Raw genomic sequence first — 19,551 nt, 5'->3', positions numbered from 1 at the left:
GAGATAAGTGTGATGGGCCTCTAGAGAACGTAGAGTTGTGTTGCAGTTGCTGCAACGGTGCACACTTGACAAGGGACAGGATGGAACCACGACATAGCCTTCTCCTCGGGGTTGGAAGGGGAATTCGTATGGCATCGTTCGTTGAGAGACACCAAGTAGCAGGACCAGCCACCTAGTTGGTTAGCGTTCCTACCACGGCACAGGATGGCCTCACTCCTCGTGCTGTGTGAGAGTTGTGTTTTAGGTGCATTTGTTGAGTGAAGGTGACAGCAATGGAAGTATTTACAGTATGGTGATCTGTTTATGTTGTTTGATGATGATGAGAGAAGGGAGAGCAGCACATAACCCTCTCCTCTAGAGCGACATCAAGGAAGGCGCGGGCTTACCGCTCTCATCCAACGGACGGATCACTATCAACAGTAGCACATGCCCTCACGCCAAGAGACATTATGGAGAGGTTTGGAATTTCTTCCCTGACTTTGGCACAGACTCTCATTATAAGGAACTGTACGCGACCATCTGTCCTCTTTCCGGCGGAATACTGTAGGTGAAAAGTTCTTCCACCTCCAGTACTAAAACCCGCTGTATCCGAGTAGGGCGCCACCACACAGGCGTCTATTAACGAGCTCAGCTGCGGGGGCAGATTCCTCCTTTAGCAGAACCTCCAAACGGTAGCGGGCCAATCAGGGGAGAGTTTGGTTAGATCTTGAAACAAAGCGGAGAGGGTCAGCAATTACTGCCCGACACTGGAAAAACAGTGTCGCAGTCAGGAGGCAAAACTCGCTAGGGTTACTAATGCACCGGACAAAATCTACTTGTCGAGATTTCAGATTTACAAGCAGCTCCTCCAGAGCCTTGGCTACCGTGTGGTGACGCAGCGCTCTGTGTTGCAGGGCGGGATGCGCGCCGTCATCATCACGGACACGTTCCAGGCGGCCGTGCTGATGGGCTCCATCTTCGTGGTGCTGGCGCTGGGCAACGACCGCGTGGGCGGACTCTCCGTCGTCTGGCAGCGCAGCTCCGTCACCGAGCGCCTCGAGTTCTTCAAGTGAGTCCTGATCGCGTGCGCCGTGTCGCCTTAGCTGCTCTTTACTAGCAATTGTAACCCACCGAAATTTGAACTGTGTCTTGTCCTCTTTCTTTAACATCTTCCTCCTTCTCAGCAACTCTCTAGAGGAACGGAAGGTTCCAAATGATTGGAAAAGAGCACAGGTAGTTCCAGTTTTCAACAAGGGTCGTCGAGCAGATGCGCAGAACTAGAGGCCTATAGCTCTGACATCGATCTGTTGTAGAATTTTAGAATATGCTTTTTGCTCGCGTATCATATCATTTCTGGAAACCCAGAATCTACTCTGTAGGAATCAACATGGATTCCGGAAACTGCGATCGTGTGAGACCCAACTCGCTTTATTTGTTCATGAGACCCAGAAAATATTAGATACAGGCTCCCAGGTAGATGCTATTTTCCTTGACTTCCGGAAGACGTTCGATACAGTTCCGCACTGTCGCCTGATAAACTAAGTAAGAGCCTACGGAATATCAGACCAGCTGTGTGCCTGGATTGAAGACTTTTTAGCAAACAGAACACAACATGTTGTTCTCAATGGACAAACGTCTACAGACGTTAAAGTTACCTCTGGCGTACCACAGGGGAGTGTTATCGGACCATTGCTTTTCACAATATATATAAATGACCTAGTAGATAGTGTCGGAAGTTCCATGCGGCTTTTCGCGGATGATGCTGCAGTATACAGAGAAGTTCCAGCATTAGAAAATTGCAGTGAAATGCAGGAAGATTTGCAGCGGATAGGCACTTGGTGCAGGGAGTGGCAACTGACCTTTAACATAGACAAATGTAATGTACTGCGAATACATAGAAAGAAAGATCCGTTATTGTATGATTATATGATAGCGGAACAAACACCGGTAGCAGTTACTTCTGTAAAATGTCTGGGAGTATGTGTACGGAACGATTTGAAGTGGAATGATCATATAAAAATAATTGTTGGTAAGGTGGGTGCCAGGTTGAGATTCATTGGGAGAGTCCTTAGAAAATGTAGTCCATCAACAAACGAGGTAGCTTACAAAACAGTCGTTCTACCTATACTTGAATATTGCTCATTAGTGTGGGATCCGTACCAGGTCGGGTTGACAGAGGAGATAGAGAAGATCCAAAGAAGAGCGGCGCGTTTCGTCACAGGGTTATTTGGTAAGAGTGATAGCGTTACGGAGATGTTCAGCAAACTCAAGTAGCAGACTGTGCAAGAGAGGCGCTCTGCATCGCGGTGTAACTTGCTGTCCAGGTTTCGAGAGGGTCTGTTTCTGAATGAGGTATCGAATATATTGCTTCCCCCTACTTATACCTACCGAGGAGATCACGAATGTAAAATTAGAGAGATTCGAGCGCGCACGGAGGCTTTCCGGCAGTCGTTCTTCCCGCGAACCATACGCGAGTGGAACAGGAAAGGGAGGTAATGACAGTGGCACGTAAAGTGCCCTCCGCCACACACCGTTGGGTGGCTTGCGGAGTATAAATGTAGATGTAGATGTAGACTTCCCTTCTCCTTCCCCTTGGGTTCCACCTCCACCACATTCTCCTCTACCTCCGTCATTTTCTCCTCCACTTCTACCTCCACTGTGTCTACCGCCAGTACTGAAACACGACATCACTCTGCCGGCAGCCTGAACCCGGACCCGACGGTGCGCCACAGCTTCTGGTCCGTGGTGGTGGGCGGCAGCTTCTACTGGGCCACCATGTTCTGCTCCAACCAGGCCTCCGTCCAGAAGTACATGTCTGTGGCCACCATCAAGCAGGCCAGGACGTGAGTACAAGCTTCTGCATTTAATCGACTTCTTCATTGCGGTCACCTCCTAGCGCAGCAAGTGTCTTGTGATGCAGTGCTCAATAGGGAACCACATACAGTACTACAAGTAAATGTATTACTCAATTGTAGTTCCAATAAAACAAGGAAATAAAGGGGATTGAAAATTGTTTTATGGGTGAAAAATTCGATCTCTTGTTTCTGCTTACAATTATAATATAAAATCTGCTCTTTAATTTTGCATGCGGTTTACTACTTTCGCTGAGCTAGAACTACGTGTAATCAGTCGTTTATTATTATGATGCACAATGACATTTCTTGATGGAAAATCACCTTTGCTCACTTAAAACGTTTTGTCTCTGGTGCCACGTAATATACAAGGCTGTACTTTCGCATGCACATGTTGGCGCCCATTTAAGTGGTTGTTTGTCTTCTGTTGATGCGAATATTGGCGGGTTCTGAGTGCCGCCATTTCCTCAAAACTTTGTACAACGCATATTACTTTTTTCTTCCTCAGTAATGGAAATTAACTGCATTTTCATTGCAAGACCGCTATGACCAAGATATTAAGAACAGCCAAACCAGACAGGCTGCAACCTGGATCCACGTCCCACGGTGTGTCACACCAAATGGTCCGTGGTACTCGAGTTTTGTAGATGACATGCTTGCACAAAACGTCTACTGCTCAGAATCCTCTTCACAACTTGTAACCCACAGATGCTGGCTTGGAGATAATGAAGCCCGCTTATAGAGCAGATCCTGATCCTTTTAAAAATGCCAGCCAGGAAAAATTCACAAGGTAGTTGTTTCTTTCAAGAACGTTACTTAGTCACGACTTCCAAGAGCGTACTTGTTTGATATCAGACACTCAAAAATGAAGTACATAATACTACCATCGCGTTTAACGAGACAAATGGATGAGAAAAAAGGTGATGGAACAACTACGAGCAAAGGTTGCCTGGAATACAGAAATACTTCTTGACGATTGGGAAACAGCAATCAATAAAAGGATCAAAGCTACAGAACTATAAAATATGACCTAGTGGGCGCCGGCCGTGGTGGCCGAGCGGTTCTAGGCGCTTCAGTCCGGAACCACGTTGCTGCTACGGTCGCAGGTTCGAATCCTGCCTCGGGCATGGATGTGTGTGATGTCCTTAGGTTAGTTAGGTTTAAGTAGTTCTAAGTTCTAGGGGACTGATGACCTCAGATGTTAAGTCCCACAGTGCTCAGCGCTATTTGAACCATTTTTGAGCGAGAGCATTATGCCCACTGCCCGCCGCGATAGCGAATGGCGGCTGGTGGTGCTGCTAGCATGTGACGTGGTAAGCGAAGAATCGAGGTCTACGAGAACAGGCCGCGGTCACGAAGGTAGGCCTGATCTCTCTCGCTCGCTCAACTCAACAAATTACGTTTCTGCACCTGTTAACTCGTTACTACGTACGTACGTACAAACGAGAATTGCATCTTCTACTGGAATCCGCTATTATGGAGTCTGATTATTATTAGTCCTACAATTATCGGAAGTCCATAGGCCTACTTAAAATTTGTCATGGCTGTGCTGGGGTACAATAAAATTAAAATCATGCCAAAATGATTAGCAGTCGCGTAAGGCACTACTTCTTGTATCAAATGAAGAGTGTTAAGCAGAAGAGACTAAATGCTATAAACAAGCTGTTATACCATTAATATCGAGTATTGATCTCAAATTAAATTTTGTTACAGAGCCGTTAATCAATAAGACTTCATATTATCAGATTCCAGTAGGAGATTCAATATTCGTTAGTATGTACACGCCCAGCTGTGTGTTAACAGGTGCAGAACGTAGTTTGTCTGCTGAGCTGAACGAGCGAGCGAGCTCAGGCCTACCTTCATGGTAGGCCTGTCTTTCTTGTAGGCCTCGGCGAGGAATATAAGTGGAGCAGAGACGAGTGGGGGACTCATTGTAGCGACGATACGGCCAGCTGTTACGAACCGGCGCCTGGGAACGACCAATGAGGAAACAGCGAACATTGCCGGTTGTTCGCGAGCTGCTGTCGTGGACATCTATGGCAATGATTGATGTACGGCGAAATCACGAACAGACGACAAGGTTTCGGAAGCCAGCGCCTCATCACAGAGCCTGGAACGCAGAGGCTTGCCCACACTGACAGGCAGCGATATGTGGCGCATCCGATGACCGACTACAGTGCTGGTAGAGACACAATTGCTTTGGGGCACACAGATCAGTGCACACTGTGCAGCAGACAGCCATATTTTTGCCATGGTGTCCCAACGACATAGTCAGTTACGATCTCAGTGGGCACGGGATCACGGAGACTGAACTGTGCTTCAGTGGAAACGTATCGCTTGGTCGGCTTTTGGTAACATCAGATGGATGGCCGTGTCCGGGTATGCCATCCTCCAGGCTAACGGCTGCTAAAAACATGCACCACAAATATACACCACGCCACGGGCACAGGCCGGTAGTTTCAGTAGTATGTTATGAGAGGCATCCACATGGCATTCCACGCGACCTGTGCTAGTAACCGAAAGTACCATGAGATCTGTGCGTTATTTCGACGTCAGTTCGGTCTCTTCGTGCTTGATGTGTTTCCGACGGTGATGGCATCGTCAACCAGGGTACCTGTTGGCGTCACAAGGCCAGAATTGTGCTACAGTGGTTCCAGGAGGATGACAGTGAACTCAAGTTGACCTCATGCCCACCTGATTTCAACCCAATGGAAGACATATGAAATCCTATTGGGCACCAGCTCCGCGCCCACAGACCACCTTCACGGAATTAACGGGAATTTTGTGGTCTGTACAGAGATAGACATCTGCTGCCACATACCTCCGAAAACCTACCGCTAAGTAGATACTACGCTGTGTTCTGTTGCAAAGGGGCACCAACACTTTGTTAATCATGGTTTATCGGCGTACATTTGATTTAGCTCCTTTGAACGAAACAAAAAGTTACAACGGGGATAAAAAATAGTTTAGAAATTCATCTCATTTTCTACTATGTAAATGTTTAGAAAAGTAATTCAATAACAATAAGAAGCTTAAATGTACACCATGCACAACTTTCAAGCCTCTACTTTTAACAGATCCTGAAGTAATGGGTGAGGAATATTGCTTTTTAACAGTGTCTCTAAAGGTTATTTACACTGCCCTTAACAATTACCCGGTACATCTCAGAGTAACTTGCCCTATGTAGGTTATGAAATTGTATATTAATTATTGCATGAGAGCTCCTACATAGCTACGTGGTACACAACTTATGTATGAAACGCAGATGAGAGTGGTGTCACCGCCGGTGAAAACCCATTGTAGTATCAACAGCTACCCTTCATTGCCCGCCACATTGCTAGGTGTGTGTGTGTGTGTGTGTGTGTGTGTGTGTGTGTGTGTGTGTGTGTGTGTGTGAGTTGCGTTTATGGCGCTCAACAGCAAGGTAGTCACAGACCGTATGAAAATTGTTAGGAACGAATGTGCTTAAAATGTCCAAAGCTTCATAAAACAAGTAAGAGTAAGTCCGACACTATTACACTTACTCGCCCCCAACCTCACCCACTGTTACCCGTACAAACAAATTATGTAACATATTTTAAAAACCGTAAAAATGGGCAGATGTTCTAAAACTGGCAATGGAAAGACATGTAACACAAGTGGAAAACTGAAATAATGAAAGAGGAAAATTTGACTGGCTTATCACTTATAGAAAATCATGAATGTGTGAGTCACCGTGATAACACATTAAAAACTCCTCCCTTAAATGTTTGGGAACAAATTGGACATTTCACAAAACATTAAAATACTACCACATATGCAGGCCGCTGTGGCCGAGCGGTTCTAGGTTCTTCAGTCCGGAACCGCGTTGCTGCTACGGTCGCAGGTTCGAATTCTGCCTCGGGCATGGATGTGTGTGATGACCTTAGGTTAGTTAGGTTTAAGGAGTTCTAAGTCTAGGGGACTGATGACCTCAGATGTTAAGTCCCATAGTGCTTAGAGCCATTTTACTACCACATATGTTTAATTTTCATTTAAATCAGTGGGCAGGTCTATCCGTAAATTAGCTCCTCCTCTCTTGTGGTTAAACGAAAGACGTGACGCACTATAATTCATACGTGCCATACAGTGGTTTGCCTTCCCCCCGGAACAAGAAACCATACATCATAGGGCTGTGTCCAGTTCGAACACGGGTCAGAAGCGCCTCATTCAGTCTGCGCAGCTGGAAGGAGGCACTTGTGGACTTCACTAGGCGCAACTTCTTGTCTGTCACTTCGAGCCACTCTTCTTCTTCCCGTCTACCGATGTTGCTGCACCTCAACAGTGAGGCCATATCATGGAGGGGGGATTATCGCAACACGCCGTCTTAGCTGCTACATCCGCCAGTTCGTTTCCCTTAAGACACATGTGTCCTGGTACCCAGCAGAAAGACACCTCCTTCTCCAGACTATATGGGTGGGGGAAGGGTCCTGGATATCCTGGACTACTTTACCTGCTGGCTACAGACGTCACAGAGAGTTCCGTGCACTCAGGGAGCCAGAAAAGACGAGAAACTTGGCAGTCGCCACACACCTCATCTGCTGCAGTGCGCTCAGGATCCCGTACAATTCGCTATCGAAAATACTGAATTGTTGATGGAATCGGATCTTGAGGACCTCATCAGCGAAAACAGAGAAACCAACGGAGTCCCCTCCTGTGTAGAATCATCGTGGATACAGCTGTACAGCTCTAGTGTTCATTTAAAATATCATGAAATATTGTATTGGACGCAGATGCAGGAGTTCAGCGTCCGCTGTCTAAATATATCGTGCGCCTCTGCAGCAACTTGGGTGGCAGTTGGTGTTGAACTCGTCCCCCACCAAGTGACTCCAGCACACACACACTGCAGGCGGATCCCAAATGGTTTTTTCCTCGTGAATGACTGGAGAAAAGGCGTCCCATAGGTGGATGGACAACAGTACGGTATGCTGCTGAACTGGAAGCAGCGAGGACTTGACGTACCGTGAGGGTTTGCCGCCGGTTGGTGAGCGACGGTTTCCCAGCCATAGCACAAACACTGGGTATGGGGCTGGTCCTGTAACCACCCGCGTGACGGTAGATACCATCAATGGTCTTCAAGTGAGAGTGTCTTGCTGATCTGTATACCGTACACCCACCTCCAGCCGCGATCTCACGTCTGCTCTATGCAGCTGGAGCAGACGTGCCCTGTTCACTCCCTAACACCTATGGCACTTTCTGTGTCCAGTGCTTTCTCGATCCTCATCTTCAGGTCCTTCAGGTATTGTAACCACGATAGTTTGGAATCAAATATCAGGCTCAACAGCCGCATCGAGTCTTTCAAATAAAGAACGATGTCGCTCATATGCAAGTGAGATAAAAATAAGACAGCAACGATTAAAATCAAAACACACACACATACACACCTAACTGCAGGGAGTTAAGTCCCGTCTTTGGAGCCCACTTCTCCAACCTCTTCACTGTAATTTGCAACTGACGAGCTGTTGCAGTGGTGGAGGAGGAACAGAGAACTGAAAAATCTTCCACAAATAAGAAGCACTGGACAGGACGCCTTACCGTAGATGTTATGGCGTTACTGGCTGCGGCAAAGAGGGTGACGCTTAAAGCACTCCCCTGGGGAACACCACTCTCCTGGTGAAAACTGTCTGACACGTCGTGGGAATCAGCCACGATGTCGTAAAGCCGTCAGGCCGCGGATCGCCCATCGCTCTGTCTCTCCACGATTTGTATGTCCACAGAGCATGACAGAGTAGCAGCACGCAAAGAACTGCTCATTGGTGATGATGCATGTAGCCATGTTAGATGACTGTTAAGATTACGGATGAGTCATGTCAGACACGTCATTTCATTACGATCTCTCTTCTTGTGTATGTAAAGCCTCTTAATTATTCAGTTTTCCATGTTGTGCACTTTCTGGGCCTCCACTATTCATCGTTTTTCTGCCATTGGTCAGAAACAGTACGTTATCAGACATAAATGGTGCAAGTTTTAACTGGCGTAATTTATCAGCGAATCTCTTTCTCAGCCCCCCACCCCCTTCGACAGAGTATGAGTCTGTTAGTTTTCACATAGATAACAAAAATCACTCTAGTCGGTTTCCCAGTCTAGTAGGTTTGCATACGTTCCCAGCGTCAGTTGACTTGTTTTACATGAAATATGGCCTGGTCCATAACAGGTCTTTCATCGCATCTCGTGACATCTGACGTCCATTCTGGTGCTTACTGCAGTTTTAAAGGGATGAGGGACGCGTTACTTTGAAAAGTTTCAGTTTGAGTTTGTGGATAGCTTTGTGAGCAAGAGCTGCTGACACTCTAGCCTGAAGTACTAAATGGCCCGACGATTTTCTCGCACTTCTTTCCAAAGCCGCTCCTAACACGTAGAGTTGGGTTAAAACAGGTGCGCCACTTGCCACAGTCCCAAGAATGGGCCAAAGCGCGGCTGACAGCGGGAGCCTGCCAGCCTCTTCCTCCCTGGTATTGACTCATGCGTAACACCAGCGCTGTGCTTGCAAAACACATGAAACACTCCATATCTAAAGAGGGAGTAAATTCTTACGTTCTGTATTTATTATTACTAGCTCACAAACCCAGCATTGCCGGGTACTCATTTTGCCAATTTCCTATTAGAATCGAAAACAAAAAAATGGACTGTTTTTTAGCATAAAATCGAAAAAAATTCATTTACATGTATTCTTGAAAATCTCTTTGAAATTATGGAACAATCGTAAAAAGAAATATGCATAACGTACAAATGTATAGGTCCAGTATATACATCAAGAAACACTGCATGCAAAATATAAATTCTCTATAACGTTTATTTGACTCAGAACTTGATTATACACGATACTTGTAGTTACACGTCCAGGGGCTACGATGAGTAGAGTTAGTAGATAGAAGTAATAAATGTAAACGTAATGCATAATGCAACAGTTTTTTACTCATTATTTATGACGTCATATTTCCTGAACTCTGATAAGTAGATGGTTCTTACCCCGACATAAATTGTTGTCGTCTGGCACATCTGACGACATCGTTGAGCGAGTGAGACAACGTTTTGTCAACAGCACTACGAAATCGACCCAGCGTGCATCTCGCGATCTTCAAATCTCACAAGCGACAGTTTGGCCTGTGTCGAAAAAAACGTTTGCATTTGAAACCATACAGACTGACTATCGTACAAGCAATAAAAGACACTGATAAAATTGCTCGCAATAACTTCTGTGCGGATATGTTAAACAGATTACATGAGGATGAACATTTCTTGGACAAAATAATCTTTTCTGACGAGTCGACTTGTCACTTAAGTGGCAAGGTTAGCACACATAGCCGGCCGGAGTGGCCGTGCGGTTCTAGGCGCTACAGTCTGGAGCCGAGCGACCGCTACGGTCGCAGGTTCGAATCCTGCCTCGGGCATGGATGCGTGTGATATCCTTAGGTTAGTTACGTTTAATTAGTTCTAAGTTCAAGGCGACTGATGACCTCAGAAGTTAAGTCGCATACTGCTCAGAGCCATTTGAACCATTTTTGGCACACATAACTGTGGGATTTGGGGCAGTGAAAATCCATATCAAACATTGCAACATGTTCGTGATAGCCCTAAACTGGACGTTTTTTGGGCATTGAGCAAAAATAAAGTGTACAGCCCCTTTCTTTTCCGTGAGAGAACCATCAACGGGATAATGTATTATGATATGTTACAACAATTTTTGATACCACAGATCGATGAGGATGACCAAGAACGAAATGTTTACTTCATGCAAGATGGTGACCACCCACTACTTAGCTGACGTCCGGGATTTTCTCAGTGACCGCTTTCCAGGTCAATGGATTGGCCGTGATGCGCCAACTGCATGCCCCCACGTTCCCCAGACCTGACACCACTCGATTTTGTTTTAATGGGGATTTATCACGATATCGTGTTTGTATCTCCTGTGCCGGCTTCTCTACCTGAACTTAGAGCAAGAATTTACACCGCCACTGAGCAAGTAACGCCTGCAATCCTACAGCGAGTTTGGGAAGAAATCGACTTTAGATGGGATGTATGCAGGATAACCAACGGAAGCCACATAAAACATCCTTAGTTTAAGGTAAAAAAACTTGATGTGCTTCGCTACAAAATAACACTAAATCCAGTTCTATATCTTCTGTCAATAAATTTATATGAATTTCTAAAGTTGTAAAGTTCTTTCTGAAACACTCTGTATATGGTTTTGTCGCCCAAAGAGTGTCGAATAATACAGCGTATTGGAATCCTGAATAAAACCAACCTGCTTTCAGAAAAGGGAAATACGGAAGCGTCCGATCCCACCCGTCTGCTTTGACCCATGACGTCACAAATATGGCGGAAACAAAAACAAACACACACACTTTCCACAAGAAGCCTAATGACACTAACGGGACAAGCGCGGGAAATGGGGTGTTTTGGGTGGGGGGCAAACTAAATATAAGCAAATTTAGACGCCTTGCGTAGCTACAACGTGTAAGTGAAGACAGCCATGCATGAATACCCACCCACCTCCCCAGGGGTCGTAACCCCTGCAACCCATAGAAGATAAAGATGCTTCAGTAGCTGATTAGTGTTTTTTGTCTTTTTTAAAAAAAAAATCTCACGGGATAGAACGAACAGATCAGAAAAATAAATATAATAAACTAAAACAGAAATTCGAGGAAACAGATAATTAAAATAAGTAATAAGTGTTTTTAAATTTTAATAAAATCTCACGAGATAGAACGAACAGATCAGAAAAGTAAATAAAATAAGATAAAACAGAACTGGAGACAGCCACACTCAAACCAAACTCCGCGCCGTCATGACGTCACACACAACACCCTTACGTCACGGGTCAAAGCTGACGCGTTGGATCGGACGCTTCTGTCGACCCCAGAAAAGAATGTGTTTAATTACTTATTGAACGCCCCCCGTATTACTACTACTACTGCTACTACTGCTATTGCTGTTGTAGTTACTTACGTATTTTTATAGTTCAACGTTGCGTCACTCAATTCTGGACGTATAATGACTGTTTCTATTGTACTGTGTCATCGATTCCAAAACGTAGTAACAAATAAACAACTACGTGACACTAAGATGCATGAGATTTAACGAACCATTACTGAGAATGTTACTCTTGGCTCTTTGTTTTGTCAGGGCTTTATGGGTGAGCTGTGCCGCCTTGGCCATCATTTTCACGGCCAACTTCTACACTGGTATGGTCATCTATGCTGACTACCACGGATGCGATCCCATCAAAACTGAGGTGAGTCTCTTCTGAATCCGGAATACAGACTTTCTCCTGCTTCCAGCTTAATAAGCACATGAGAGTGTACAAGGGACTGTGCTATCAAAGGTCAGTGCCATTCTAAGCGATCCACTCTAGACTGGTTAACAGAAACGGCATGCTGTGTTGCTGTTGTCCTCTAACTCTGGACAAAAGTTCAGCAAGCCACACTTGGAGACAATTTTTATCTGATCACAGTAAGTGTTAGTATTTCATGCGTGCTAAGAAATTTAGAAGCAACCCACCCACAGACAGAAGTGCTCGATATGTATAAATCTGGGACACTCATCCTGAAGCTATCAAGAAGTATTGCATGTATATTGGTCCATTCCTCCCCAGCGTCATTTGTATACCTCAAAGCCTCAGAGATGATGTACTTTTCAACTCAACTCGCCTCCCACGCATGGCTCAGGGAAATAGTCTCTGTTCTGTTTCAGTAGTTCTGGTGGTACTGTGAAGATGACCGTTAATGCCCATGAAAATAATACAGGTCCCCAGGTTCCATTGGTTCATGGAAACTTCGGCTATGTCGTTCCATTATCTCTGAACCTTTAGTTGTGAAGATATGTCTAGATATTCTTCCACTGCATAGATACCCAGTTAGACCATTCCTCTGTGTTGATCTCAGCTGTCTTGTTGCAGACCATTTTGGGCAAGGTCAAATATCCCACATTCTGTTGACAACATCTGATGATGAGATAACCGTACATGGACTTCTGAGCTCACATCAGTCCTATACGGTGCAGTGCCCACCAAAGAGTTATGCTGAAGATGCGTTTGCCTGACGCATCACATTTTCCCTGATACGTGAGCTCTGTCAGCAATGTTGCATGCACCGTTGCCAGTCGCTCCGTGCACACATTTCACGGCAGAGTGAAACATGGTGTGTCAGTCTCTTTGTCCCCAGTATCTGTAGCTCTAGTATGCCTTGCTGACAAACTTTAATACGAGGGCTATCCACAAAGTACATTACGTTTTGGAATTAAAAATAAATAAAGTATTGGAAATTTTTTTATTATATACAGATGAAAGCCACACTTAAATACTACTTTTCTACATAGTTGCCATTTAAATTAAGGCACTTACCGTTGCGATGGACGAGCTAGGAAATTCCTTCGTCGTAAAATTCGGCCGCCTGCGCCTTCAACCACGTGGTTACCTCTTCTTGAAGCTGTGCGTCGTCATCAAAACGCTGCATAGCCAACCACTTCTTCATTGCTGGGAATAAGTGGAAGTCGCTCGGTGCCAGGTCGGGACTGTACGGCGGATGAGGAAACAACTCACACTTAAAAGATTCGAGAACTTCAGGAGTGGCCCGGGCGTTGTCGCGAATCAGCAAGATCTTTGAGCCCAACTTTCCCCTGCGCTTGTTTTGTATTTCTCTTCTGAGGTTGTGCAGAGTTTGGCAATACCTTTGAGAGTTTATTGTAGTGCCTCTTTCCAGGAAATCCACAAAAATCACACCTTTGCTGTCCCAAAAGACAGTCGCCACGTGGTTGAAGGCGCAGGCGGCCGAATTTTACGACGAAGGAATTTCCAAGCTCGTCCATCGCTACGATAAGTGCCCTAATTTAAATGGCAACTATGTAGAAAAGTAGTATTTACGTGTGGCTTTCATCTGTATATAATAAAAAAAATTTCCAATACTTTATTTATTTTTAATTCCAAAACGTAATGTACTTTGTGGATAGCCCTCGCACATTTATTTTTTAATTATATATATATATATATATATATATATATATATATATATATATATATATATATATATATATACGTTTATCACTGACGGATCCCTCTTCCGCCGCAGGCCATCACTGCCAGCGACCAGTTGTTACCGTACTACGTGATGCAGCACATGGCACATCTCAAGGGCGTGGCCGGCTTCTTCGTCGCAGGGATATTCAGTGCCTCTCTCGGGTAAGTTTCCCATCAATGTCACATCAGCACATCAGCTGGAATGGATGGAATGGCGCAAGGAAACAAGAAAATTTCATTTGATAATTTGTTGGGTGACTCGTATAGTGGTCCTATATTCTTACTTAAAGAGCCATAACTGTTCGTCACCCATGCAAAAAAGGAACAAAAAGTTAGGACATTTTTATTTGAAATATTTAGTAACCCACAAATATACAACACAAGCAGTGATTGGTAATGATTTCGTGCACTCACAAGTGCGTTAACTTACGAGAGAACGCTGACTATGTAAACATAACAAACTGCGTGAAATGTAAATAATACAGCAAAACACAGATCCACCAATGTAAAGTTTGAATACTGTGCTTGCGCAGCCCTCACAGTCAGACAATGATGAGTATCACAGATTTTGTTACGCTAGGGTGCACGACGTATAATGGCGGGCAGAAACAATAGAAATATTTACTATGTTAAAAATTTCAACATGACGATTTTGTAATTTGCACTGAGTAAGATTTAGTGGGTGTGGCTACTATTACAAAAACTATTAGAACAATTCTATAAAACGCAAGAGTGAGAACATTAAGTTTGTGAAGGGCTTTGTTGGTGAGCCCGCAACAAATAGTGACAATAAACGACATCAGTTAATTAGTATCAGTTTGGTCCCTGATTGCGACACTATATTATTTTTAAATAATGTTTCATACAAATTGACTTTAATGACAAGCGTTTAACGATCTGTACTACTGATGGAATTACGCTCACATATTCGCAGAGTTATTACTTGTCAATTTTGAACTACGAAAAGAATTAATTTTAAGACTCAATGCTGAACTAATTAAGTTTCAGTTGATAACGATAAATGGAATGTTATTAATTACGAAATCAGCAATGCTCACACACACCATTATCGATTTATTACAAAAGAAACATTGTCTATGTTTAAACAGAGAACAGTTACTACACAATTTGCGTATATCAGAGCTTGCTTTCCATAACAATATGCCACACCAGTTTGGCTGCGCTTTACCTCGTGGTTGGATTCCAGTGTTTCGTAGCCACAATGATTGCCGATTCGGCCATCTTGAATTTGAAGATAGCGGGTCGAAATTCTTTACACATCCGCCCGTTTCAGGTAATGTTGCAACTATTGTCCCATTGTTATTCAAACTTCAATATTATAGGCTTCTGCTTTCAAGGCATGCTCAGCGTGACCATAAATTAGGCCTTGTAGTTAATTATGGAGCCTGATTGTGCGTATATTCCCACTCCGTAACACTCACGAAACTATTCGTCTATTTCTGTAACACAGTTCACAGCAGATTCAGTTACAGTATTCGACTGGAAGCATACTATCGCTGGCCACAGTTCTCGCGAAGGCGTCCTAAATAATATCCTAGTGGAGCAACGCTGTACAGTCGAAGCAATATTTTTTTTTTCCAAAACGATTGTGTGGCAACGAAACCAACAGGCAGCACTGCTACTGGACACATGATGGCCTCGTTTTCCCAGTAGCTTTCCTGACAAGGGAAATAGGCAGCTACTTCCTCTTCAACTCCTATCTCTCCCCCTGAAGGCTCCAAAAAAGGCGTCAGGAGGCTAACCTTGGCTTTAAACCGCCACCTTCAGCCTTCGTTGACTCTATCTGCCCTTCTACATTCAGCAGTTAAAATTGGTCACTTAAAACACGCATAACAGTCACCTATTTGCCCTCTAAACTGGTTCGATTCATGAGGATACTACTTAAAATTTACAATGCGACTCGTATTTAAATAATTTAGCGAGAAGCTAAACATATTCACAGTTCAATTAAAATGGCTGTTACATTATGGAGTAATGAGGTAAATCCGTCTAGGCTTGATGCACGTTGGCGTTACTGTATTAGCATACAGAGATAATACTACGTGATATCAGTGTTCTACATTATATGACATATCTCGTACAAGCCATTATTTGCTATACACAGTTCGTCCAAAAAGTTCTGAGACTGATTTTATTCACGGCGTACAAGCGACGTCAACGCAGTAACTGCCGTGGCAGGTTGAGCCACCAACTGTGAACAAGAGATGCGTGTTCGACCAGTCAGCTTGTGGGGAGTGCTAAGTAATCGAAGTGCAGCTGAGGTGTGTCAATGTTTTTGTGACACAAATCACAATGGAGCAACATCTCTAAATCAAGTGTTCCGGATATTCTCAGGAATATTTTGAAAAATAGAAAGCTGTGCCCAGAGTTTGTCCCACACACCTTGACACCCAAACAAAAACGAGACGTGGACGCCTGCCGTGACTTGATTGAAATTCAAATGCAGAGAATTATTATCTGGATAGAATCATCAGGGGTGACGAGACTTGGTGTTATCAATACAAACCTATCACAAGACGACAATGTAGAAAATCATATGAGAGGTCAATATTTTGACGACATAACTGACGTTCGACCCAGTGTGACACGTGAGTTGAGCAGCATCCCAAATAAGTACCTTTCTGACAGTTTCACTTTGTTGCATGAACGTTCTGCGCATTGTACACAAGTGGGAGGGGGAGGGAGTGGAGAGAATCTGTAGAACACCTGAAGCAGTAAAATCATCATCTTAACTTTTCTCTATTCTTTATTAATCCAGTCCCGCCACTTTTTAAACTGATGAGGTATACTTCCAAGCTGTGAAGTTCGAGATGTACAGGGAAATATACAATGGAGACTTTACCTTGTACTGGCAGCCCTTTCGTCTACATCCATAGATGGTGTCAGCATCATTGGCATCCCCTGTGCCAGCCAGCACCACACCACAACATACCACACCACACCACACCCTACCACATCACATCACACCACACTACACTGCACCACACCACATCACACCACACCACACCCTACCACATCACAACACACCACACTACACTGCACCACACCACATCACACCACACCACACCCTACCACATCACAACACACCACACTACACTGCATATCACACTGCACCTCAGCACACTGCACCACAGTGCACCACACCACATCACACCACACCACACCACATCACACTGCACCTCACCACACTGCACCACACGACACCACGCCACACCACATGACACCACACCACACCACACCACATCTCACCACACCACACCACATCACAGTGCACCACATCAGACTTGTATTGGGGAGGACGGAGATTTAAATCCCAACCCAACCATCCTGATTTAGGTTTTCCGTGATTTTCCTAAATCATTTAAGGTAAATACCAGGATGGTGCTTTTCAAAGATCTTAGCTGATTTCACTATCCATTCTTCCTCAGTCTGAGCTTCTGCCTATCTCTAACGACCTCCTCATCCACAGGACATTAAACCCCATATCTGTGTCTCCTCAGCCAACATCACAACTCCATAGCACCACTAACACCGTGACACAATAACCCCACGACACAAAGCCAATATCACGACCCCATGTCCGTGTGTTCCCAGCCAATGTATCTGTGTCCCCACCTGACACGACAGCTCCATGACCCCATGTTCATGCCTAACAACATGACTCCATATCTGTTTTCTCCGGCCACCACCACGACGACATCCCTTTTGTCCCCAAGCAACACAACGATAAGATGTCTTTGTACATCCCGCAAACACCACAATTCCGTATCCCCATGTTTCCACCTAATAACACGAGGCCATACTCTCACGCCAAAGCCGACAACAAGACGCGACACCTCTGCGTGCCCAATCAACACCGTCGTGGGTTCCCAGCTAACATCACGACACGTCATTCCCTGCCAGTGGGACGGCAGAGCCCCAGCACTGCAATGCGGGTGTCTTGCAGCACAGTGGCGGCGGCGCTCAACTCGCTGGCGGCGGTCACGGTGAGCGACTTCATGCTGGGCGCCTTCCCCGCCATCAGCATCGCGCCAGAGAAGGCCGGCACCGCCGCCAAGTGGGCGTCGGCCATCTTCGGCGCCATTAGCTTCGCCCTCGTCTTCGTCGTCGAGCGCCTCGGCGGAGTTCTCCAGGTGAGTCCAGTCCTAGCGCTGCTCGCCGAGTCTAACTCGGACTTCCCGCTGGTCTCCACTTGCAAATACATTTCGAAACCCACTGTACCTGCGTGGGACGGAGAGTACTTCGTATCAATATAAGCTTCTTCCATTCCCATATCGAGCTAGGGAAATATGATTCGCCAAGTGCGTTGTCTCTCTTTTCTCATGATCGAGACTTCAGATAAACGAGGATTGTGGGAGCTCAATGTTGCACAGCCTTCCTCAAATACGGATACCCTAAATCTGTCCAACATGGTTTGGTGACAACTATGTCGCCTTTTACAATGTTCCCTTTCCTGCAATTTAGTGCAGTATACACACCTTTCTAAATATTCAGTTAAAAACATGTACCTTTTAACAAAAGACACGTCTTCTACAGTACATTTATACTATCATCGGAAAGATGGACATTACTAACAGTTCATAATACAGTTTCTACGAAAGAATGTTGTTTCACTCATCTGTATAACAGCTCCAGATACGAGGCTCAATTCTTCGATGTCTAAGAGCGATGGATAAGTCCAGGTTTTGATGGTCCATGGCATAGAAGCTTTTCTTCGATCTGAAGATTTACTGATTTATTTCACGTATCTGATTCTTACTACCATTCCTGCCTTTCTGACAAAAAGTTCTGTTTAACGCCTTAATATCCGTTCACAAAATCACGCATATAAACATGAGAAGAAATCTTTTCACATACATCTTTCCAGAGAACTACGTGAGACAAAGAGAAAACACTTCGCGCATTAGTCACATGCCTCAACAACGACTGCCGATTGTGGCGCGCAGTTTATTTTGTATCTTAGATCATTTCTTTTTGGAGTGTTACAGAAACGGTAATGCTTCAAATTACAGTATATTTCCATTTCCTGTTTTTCAGTAGTGAGTAATTTATTGAAGTTTATTAAAATGCAACGATAAATTTAGTGACACAATTTGCTTTAAATTAACTAAAAACAAATTTTAAGAATTCGAAATATGTCACGTGCTTAAGACAATGAATGTTTGCCTTTTCCTGCCGTGTTATTGTATTTATGAGAAGTCAAGTCCGTTTCGAGTATATCATAACAATTTTATACTTAATGAATAAACATTTTCATGAACAGCTACATGTGTGTCCATTGTCAGTTATCTGAAATAATGCAAGTGCCTTTTGGTATCTCTTGTGAAGTAGAATTTATAGGATAGCTAATTTTCTTAGCCCGAGATTAGTTCACGGAAATATGCAAAATTATCCTTATGTTGTGTGCCAATTTGGAAGAATGGGAAGTCTCATCAGATGTACCAATATATAACGTAAAGATTTGCAAAATGTGAGTCACATAATTTGTAGCTGAATTGTAGTTAAAGTATTACTACAAAAGAAGGTGGTATAGTAAATTTCGGTTATCTTTAGATGTCCTGTAAATGTTTATGTGTTGTACGTTCCCTAAAGAATTCACATTCCAGTTTCTCAATAATTTCTGTTATACTTTCGTATGGGCGGTATCGGCCAGTTACGACTCTAGAC

The 19,551-nt window shown here is 44.4% G+C and overlaps 1 protein-coding gene across 1 annotated transcript in view; it reads left to right on the top strand.

Moving 5' to 3' along the window:
• The window catches only part of LOC124776486 (sodium-coupled monocarboxylate transporter 1-like), a 118,594-nt gene that overhangs the window by 55,224 nt on the left and 43,819 nt on the right, over positions 1-19,551 (top strand). Inside the window, exons 7-11 of the mRNA XM_047251502.1 lie at positions 894-1,048; positions 2,682-2,822; positions 11,976-12,084; positions 13,916-14,025; positions 17,831-18,017. Coding sequence (XP_047107458.1) covers positions 894-1,048; positions 2,682-2,822; positions 11,976-12,084; positions 13,916-14,025; positions 17,831-18,017 — 702 coding nt within the window. The remainder of the gene's footprint in view (positions 1-893; positions 1,049-2,681; positions 2,823-11,975; positions 12,085-13,915; positions 14,026-17,830; positions 18,018-19,551) is intronic.

Source organism: Schistocerca piceifrons, chromosome 2, assembly GCF_021461385.2.
Source record: "Schistocerca piceifrons isolate TAMUIC-IGC-003096 chromosome 2, iqSchPice1.1, whole genome shotgun sequence".
In the NCBI taxonomy this organism is placed as follows: domain Eukaryota; kingdom Metazoa; phylum Arthropoda; class Insecta; order Orthoptera; family Acrididae; genus Schistocerca; species Schistocerca piceifrons.
This window is presented reverse-complemented; position numbering and strand designations above follow the sequence as displayed.